The sequence below is a fragment of the Procambarus clarkii genome, chromosome 51 (genome assembly GCF_040958095.1).
Source record: "Procambarus clarkii isolate CNS0578487 chromosome 51, FALCON_Pclarkii_2.0, whole genome shotgun sequence".
NCBI lineage: Eukaryota > Metazoa > Arthropoda > Malacostraca > Decapoda > Cambaridae > Procambarus > Procambarus clarkii.
The window spans coordinates 8,150,078-8,157,824 of record NC_091200.1 but is presented as its reverse complement, the minus strand read 5'-3'; the positions used below and the strand labels follow the sequence as shown (position 1 = coordinate 8,157,824).

Below are 7,747 nucleotides of genomic sequence, written 5' to 3'. Positions count from 1 at the left end.
AGATGGCAGCCAGTGATGGTACAGTAACGAACAGGGGCTAGATTCACGAAAGCACTTACGCAAGCACTTACTAACCTGTCCATCTTTTCTCAATCTTTGGAGACTTTGTTCACAATTATTAAACAGTTAATGAGCTCCGAAGCACCAAGAGGCTGTTTATAACAATAACAACAGTTGAATGGGAAGTTTTCATGCTTGTAAATGCTTTATTAAATGTAACCAAAGCCGTCAAAGATTGAGGAAAGATATACACGTACGTAAGTGCTTTCGTGAATCTGGCCTCTGGACTTTAAGTTGAGGTCTCTCACACATTAACTGCTCCAGTTAACATGTCGAAATTTACTAAACAAAGTGGTCTACGTCCAAGGCTCACAATCGAGGGGACCCGCGTTCAATTCCCGAACGGGACAGAAATGGTTGGGCACGTTTCCTGTCACCTGACAGTAAAATAAGCTGGCTGGAATTAGATGTCGGGTGGATCCTGAAGAATACAGTACCTAGAGGGACGTCACTAATAATAAATACGGACTTCGACATCACGAGTTAAAAACATACATCAATGGTAATGCTGAAATTTCCTCAAACTGTATTATAGAAGATATATGGGTCTGCGGACCGCTCCCAGCAACAGCCTGTTGGATCAAGTTATCGCAACTCGAGTCTGGCTCGAGGCGTAGAAGAACTCCCAGAACCCCATCCAGGAACCTCTGAAAAATATTTAAGAGATCTGGTTCTAAGTTTGCACGCTATAACATATTTCCTTACGAGATCATTAGACTTTGGGACACCTGCAAAATGGTTCCGATGAGAAGTGAATGTATTAAGAGATAAGTCCGGGGGATATAGAGGGACCAGGATTGTAAGGCCTTCATAAACGTCTCAAAAAGAGTAGCTAATACGTACGGCTGCAAGTACCAATAGTCTGGTTGGTCAGGTTAACTGGTCACCTGTAACCACCACAAGTTGTCAACCAGTGGCAACACCGCCTGTAATGCCGTCACGACACACCGCCCCGTCACACCACACCGCCCCGTCACAGCACACCGCCCGTCACAGCACACCGCCCGTCACAGCACACCGCCCCGTCACAGCACACCGCCCCGTCACGGCACACCGCCCCGTCACAGCACACCGCCCCGTCACGGCACACCGGCCCGTCACGGCACACCGCCCCGTCACAGCACACCGCCCCGTCACAGCACACCGCCCCGTCACGGCACACCGCCCCGTCACAGCACACCGCCCCGTCACGGCACACCGCCCCGTCACGGCACACCGCCCCGTCACAGCACACCGCCCCGTCACGGCACACCGCCCGTCACAGCACACCGCCCCGTCACAGCACACCGCCCCGTCACAGCACACCGCCCCGTCACGGCACACCGCCCCGTCACAGCACACCGCCCCGTCACAGCACACCGCCCCGTCACGGCACACCGCCCCGTCACAGCACACCGCCCTGTCACAGCACACCGCCCGTCACAGCACACCGCCCGTCACGGCACACCGCCCCGTCACAGCACACCGCCCCGTCACAGCACACCGCCCCGTCACAGCACACCGCCCCGTCACAGCACACCGCACCGTCACAGCACACCGCACCGTCACAGCACACCGCCCCGTCACAGCACACCGCCCCGTCACAGCACACCGCCCCGTCACAGCACACCGCCCCGTCACAGCACACCGCCCCGTCACGGCACACCGCCCGTCACGGCACACCGCCCCGTCACAGCACACCGCCCCGTCACAGCACACCGCCCCGTCACAGCACACCGCCCCGTCACAGCACACCGCCCCGTCACAGCACACCGCCCCGACACGGCAAACCGCCCCGTCACGGCACACCGCCCCGTCACAGCACACCGCCCCGTCACGGCACACCGCCCCGTCACAGCACACCGCCCCGTCACGGCACACCGCCCCGTCACAGCACACCGCCCCGTCACAGCACACCGCCCCATCACGGCACACCGCCCCGTCACAGCACACCGCCCCGTCACGGCACACCGCCGGTCACGGCACACCGCCGGTCACGACACACCGGCCGTCACAACACACCGTCACCTTGCGTCACGTGTTATCCCCCCGCTCATGTCATTTTAAATTCACACGGCAGAATAAAGTTCAGAAAATTGCTTCAGAATTGCTACCCAAGTTTGTTTTGGATTTTCGTTGGGGATAAAGGCTGTCAATCAGGGGATTAATAGGTCTGTCTGGGGGTTGGAGATGACAGGTGTGGGTTGACAGGTGTGGCTGAGGTGTGGGTTGACAGGTGTGGCTGAGGTGTGGGTTGACAGGTGTGGCGGGGGGTGTTAAAAATGCGACGCATTAGTCAAAATTAAAGCATCGTAATATTTATATTTACTATGTATCGGTCTCTGTAGGCTCGGTGAAGTGCACGTTTCTTGTGAGGTAAAACTTTTACAATATTTACAGAGTGACAGATGGAGACAATGGGCTGCTATGTTAGCGTCACCCATTAACAATAGTCTCCCTTAGGCTTCCCCGGTGGTCACTTCTCCTGCGTATATTTTTGGTTGTTGAGACCTTACATTTAAATAACAAATACAGTAGCTGTCACAACTGCAAGAAACATGACAGGTTGGATAACAATATCCTTTCAAACAAGAGATACCATACCAATGATCTTCAAGACACTTGTGCTCTCTAAGGTGGAATATTGTTGCACAATAACAGCCCCGTTCAAACCTGGATAAATTGCTGACCTGGAGACCGTGCAAGGGTAATTTATTGGTAGAATCCACTCAATAAAACATGTAAATTATTGGGAATGAAGACTTTTTAAATCTTTTATTTTCTATTGCGCAGGCGAGCTATACCACACAATAATATACACTTGGAAAATATTAAGAGGGACAGGTTCCAAATATGCACATGGAAATAACAAGAGGTATGGCAGGATGTGCAGAATAGAAAATAGTGTGTTGAAAAGCAGAGGTGCAATAGGTATGCTGCGAGAGAACTCCAACATCGGAGGCCGAGACTGTTCGGCACTCTCCCTCCCCACACAAGGGGCATAACTGGCCTGTTTCTCTCAAGTGTTCAAAAGAGAACTCGACAAACACCTCCATTGGATACTTGATCAACCAGGCTGTTATTCATACGCAGGCTGTGAGCAGCCGCATCTAGAAGTCTGGTTGACCTAACCACCAACCAGGAGGCCTGGTCAGAGACCGGGCCGCGGGGACGGAACCATCACAAAGTAAGGTGCCTCAACAGTTTCTTCTCTCTTCAAGGTACTAGTGATAGAACCAGTGAAGAGCAGGGGTGCCATAGACACAGAACACTGTATAAACATCAGAGGTCCACGGTTGTTCAACGTCCTCCCAGCGACTATAAGAAATATTGCCGGAACAACAGTGGACATCTTACCTTGAGGTTACCTTGAGGTGTTTTCGGGGCTCAGACTCCCCGCGGCCCGGTCCTCGACCAGGCCTCCTCGTTGCTGGACTGGTCAACCAGGCTGTTGGACGCGGCTGCTCGCAGCCTGACGTACGGTGCCCAGCCTGGTTGACCAGGCATCCTTTGGAGGTGCTTATCCAGTTCTCTCTTGAACACTGTGAGGGGTCGGCCAGTTATGCCCCTTATGTGTAGTGGAAGTGTGTTGAACAGTCTCGGGCCTCTGATGTTGATGGTTCTCTCTCTAGAGTACCTGTTGCACCTCTGCTCTTCAACGGGGGTATTTTGCACATCCTGCCATGCCTTCCGGTCTCATGTGATGTTATTTCTGTGTGCAGGTTTGGGACCAGCCCCTCTACTATTTTCCATGTGTAAATTATTATGTATCTCTCCCGCCTGCGCTCAAGAGAATACAGATTTAGGCATTTTAGTCGGTCCCAATAGTTTAGATGTTTTACTGAGTGGATTCTAGCAGTAAAGGATCTCTGCACGCTCTCCAGGTCAGCAATTTCTCCAGCTTTGAAAGAAGCTGTCATTGTGCAGCAGCACTCCACTCTAGAATAGCCACTCATGACTAGCGTCATGAAGAGTATCATCATCGGTATAGCATCTCTAGTGTGAAAGGTTTTTGTTATCCAACCTGTCATTTTCCTTGCAGTTGTGACGGCTACTTTATTGTGTTCTTTAAAGTTCAGGTCTTCCGACATGAGTACACCCAACCTGTGTTTTGTACGTGGTTCCCGAACAAAATCTTCAAGAGAAAACTAGGTTATTTTCTAAAAGAAGTGCAGGACCCACCGGGCTGCGGTGGATGTGGGGGGGCCTACGGGCCGCTCCAAGCCTGGTGGACCAAACTCTCACAAGTCAAGCTCGGCCCGAGGCCAGGCTTGAGGAGTAGAAGAACTCCCAGAACCCCATCAAGCAGATACGTGAGGTTAGGGTCCTTTAGTGTTCATAAATCACATCCGGGTTGTGGGACTAGTCTAGTGGCACATCCCCTGGGTTGCCCTCACCTTCATATATATGTGTGTGTGTCAAGATGCGGGCTCCATGCTGGTTCCTCATACTCTGCGGCTGATACTGAATGATTCATTCTTCACTCTCAACAGCAGTGTGATTATTCCCTAAGACACGGGGAGGGTAAACTTCTGAACGATATATTTAGTTTACTAGTAACAACAGTAATGCATAGTTATTAGCGAAGAATTGTTACCTAATAACATTAGATACATAACGGGGTGAAATCTTCAGCCGAGGCTCCTGTAGTTGGTTTTCAGAGTAAAAAAAAAAAAAGTTGGAAAAATCTCTGAAGTTGGAATTTAAAAGAAACTGGAAGTTTTAACATCAAGAAAAGAAAAGGTTGGCCCAAAGTCTGACTAGTGATTTTTAAGTTTTTATGTAAAGAAAAATAAGTTTTGTAGCCGTGGTGGAATACTGAGGATTGTCTTAACTCAGCGCTGTACTGCACCTTTATGTCTTCACTCAGCGCTGTACTGCACCTTTATGTCTTCACTCAGCGCTGTACTGCACCTTTATGTCTTCACTCAGCGCTGTACTGCACCTTTATGTCTTCACTCAGCGCTGTACTGCACTTTTATGTCTTCACTCAGCGCTGTACTGCACCTTTGTCTTCACTCAGCGCTGTACTGCACCTTTATGTCTTCACTCAGCGCTGTACTGCATCTTTGTCTTCACTCAGCGCTGTACTGCACCTTTATGTCTTCACTCAGCGCTGTACTGCACCTTTATGTCTTCACTCAGCGCTGTACTGCACCTTTATGTCTTCACTCAGTGCTGTACTGCATCTTTGTCTTAACTCAGCGCTGTACTGCACCTTTGTCTTCACTCAGCGCTGTACTGCACCTTTGTCTTAACTCAGCGCTGTACTGCACCTTTATGTCTTCACTCAGCGCTGTACTGCACCTTTATGTCTTCACTCAGCGCTGTACTGCACCTTTATGTCTTCACTCAGCGCTGCACTGCACCTTTGTCTTCACTCAGCGCTGTACTGCACCTTTATGTCTTCACTCAGCGCTGTACTGCACCTGTATGTCTTCACTCAGGGCTGCACTGCACCTTTATGTCTTCACTCAGCGCTGTACTGCACTTTTATGTCTTCACTCAGCGCTGTACTGCACCTTTATGTCTTCACTCAGCGCTGTACTGCACCTTTATGTCTTCACTCAGCGCTGTACTGCACCTTTATGTCTTCACTCAGCGCTGCACTGCACCTTTGTCTTCACTCAGCACTGTACTGCACCTTTATGTCTTCACTCAGCGCTGTACTGCACCTTTATGTCTTCACTCAGCGCTGTACCGGACCTTTACCAGGCGTGTGTTGAAGGGTTATCTTGAGGTTATCTTGAGATGATTTCGGGGCTTTTTTAGTGCCCCCGCGGCCCGGTCCTCGACCAGTGAATATAATGAAGATAAAAAAGATACAAGGAGAATAGAGCACAAATAAAATGAGCGAGATTCTTGTATTATCAGGAATGGGGAAATGGGGAAGTAGGGGGAAAAATAATAGGGAATTAACCGTAATCATTATTATCTCTCATTATCTTTGTATTCCTCTTCACCTTGTTCTCTTCACCCGGTCTTTAGCTCGAGGAAGCCTAGCTCTAGACATGGTTTTATTTTCTACTAGCTGTACCCGGCCACGCGTTGCTGTGGCTCAGCAACACAGGTGTATTGTTGAGCCACAGTGACCTTCCACTGTCTCTGTCCTCCCCACTATTCCCCCTTCCCCCGTCCCCTCGTCCACCCCAACCATTCCTCACTCCCCCGTCCCCTCGTCCTCCCCAACCATTCCTCACTCTCCCGTCCCCTCGTCCTCCCCAACCATTCCTCACTCCCCCGTCCCCTCGAACACCCCAGCCCTTCCTCACTCCCCCGTCCCCTCGTCCTCCCCAACCATTCCTCACTCCCCCGTCCCCTCGTCCACCCCAACCATTCCTCACTCCCCCGTCCCCTCGAACACCCCAGCCCTTCCTCACTCCCCCGTCCCCTCGAACACCCCAGCCCTTCCTCACTCCCCCGTCCCCTCGTCCTCCCCAACCATTCCTCACTCCCCCGTCCCCTCGTCCACCCCAACCATTCCTCACTCCCCCGTCCCCTCGTCCACCCCAACCATTCCTCACTCCCCCGTCCCCTCGTCCTCCCCAACCATTCCTCACTCCCCCGTCCCCTCGTCATCCCCAACCATTCCTCACTCCCCCGTCCCCTCGTCCTCCCCAACCATTCCTCACTCCCCCGTCCCCTCGTCCACCCCAACCATCCCCCACTCCCCCGTCCCCTCGTCCACCCCAACCATCCCCCACTCCCCCCGTCCCCTCGTCCACCCCAACCATCCCCCACTCCCCCGTCCCCTCGTCCACCCCAACCATCCCCCACTCCCCCCGTCCCCTCGTCCACCCCAACCATCCCCCACTCCCCCGTCCCCTCGTCCACCCCAACCATTCCTCACTCCCCCGTCCCCTCGTCCTCCCCAACCATTCCTCACTCCCCCGTCCCCTCGTCCACCCAACCATTCCTCACTCCCCCGTCCCCTCGTCCTCCCCAACCATTCCTCACTCCCCCGTCCCCTCGTCCACCCCAACCATTCCTCACTCCCCCGTCCCCTCGTCCACCCCAACCATTCCTCACTCCCCCGTCCCCTCGAATACCCCAGCCCTTCCTCACTCCCCCGTCCCCTCGTCCACCCCAACCATTCCTCACTCCCCCGTCCCCTCGTCCACCCCAACCATCCCCCACTCCCCCGTCCCCTCGTCCACCCCAACCATCCCCCACTCCCCCGTCCCCTCGTCCACCCCAACCATTCCTCACTCCCCCGTCCCCTCGTCCACCCCAACCATTCCTCACTCCCCCGTCCCCTCGTCCACCCCAACCATTCCTCACTCCCCCGTCCCCTTGTCCTCCCCACCATCCCCCATTCCACTGTCCCCTCGTCCTTTTTAGTAACTCAAGTTTAGTAATACAATATTACTGACTATTATATACCAACAAATTTATGTCATTAGTAATATTATTATGCTTTTGGCGCCCCATTTTTATGTAGGAAAATCAAATTAGATTTTTTTTGCTTAAACTAAGAAATCTTTGTTACCTTTCATCCTATTTAGATGAAATTCACAGTGTTAAGCGCAAAAGTTATTATTAAGTAGAAAAGTCTTGCAGCCATCCCTTACTTCCCAAGTATTTTTTTTTATCAAAATTGTGATATGTATGATTTAAATATTCCTTTTATCAGACAATTCACAATTTGTTGTGTTGGTGCAGTTTGTATTAAACGAGTGCGCGAGTTTGTAATTATGTATTTTGTGTA

At 52.0% G+C, this 7,747-nt stretch overlaps 1 protein-coding gene across 1 annotated transcript; it reads left to right on the top strand.

Annotated features, from left to right (window-relative positions):
• Positions 1-991: 991 nt before the first annotated feature.
• Positions 992-2,185, top strand: LOC138351970 (zinc finger protein 512B-like). Its single transcript, XM_069304143.1, has one exon. The coding sequence runs from the start codon at positions 992-994 to the stop codon at positions 2,183-2,185; it is 1,194 nt and encodes a 397-aa protein (XP_069160244.1).
• The last annotated feature ends 5,562 nt before the right edge of the window (positions 2,186-7,747 follow it).

What these genes read in the sequence shown, in the direction of transcription:
- LOC138351970 (XM_069304143.1), top strand. Translation starts at nt 992, where the DNA reads ATGCCGTCACGACACACCGCCCCGTCACACCACACCGCCCCGTCACAG.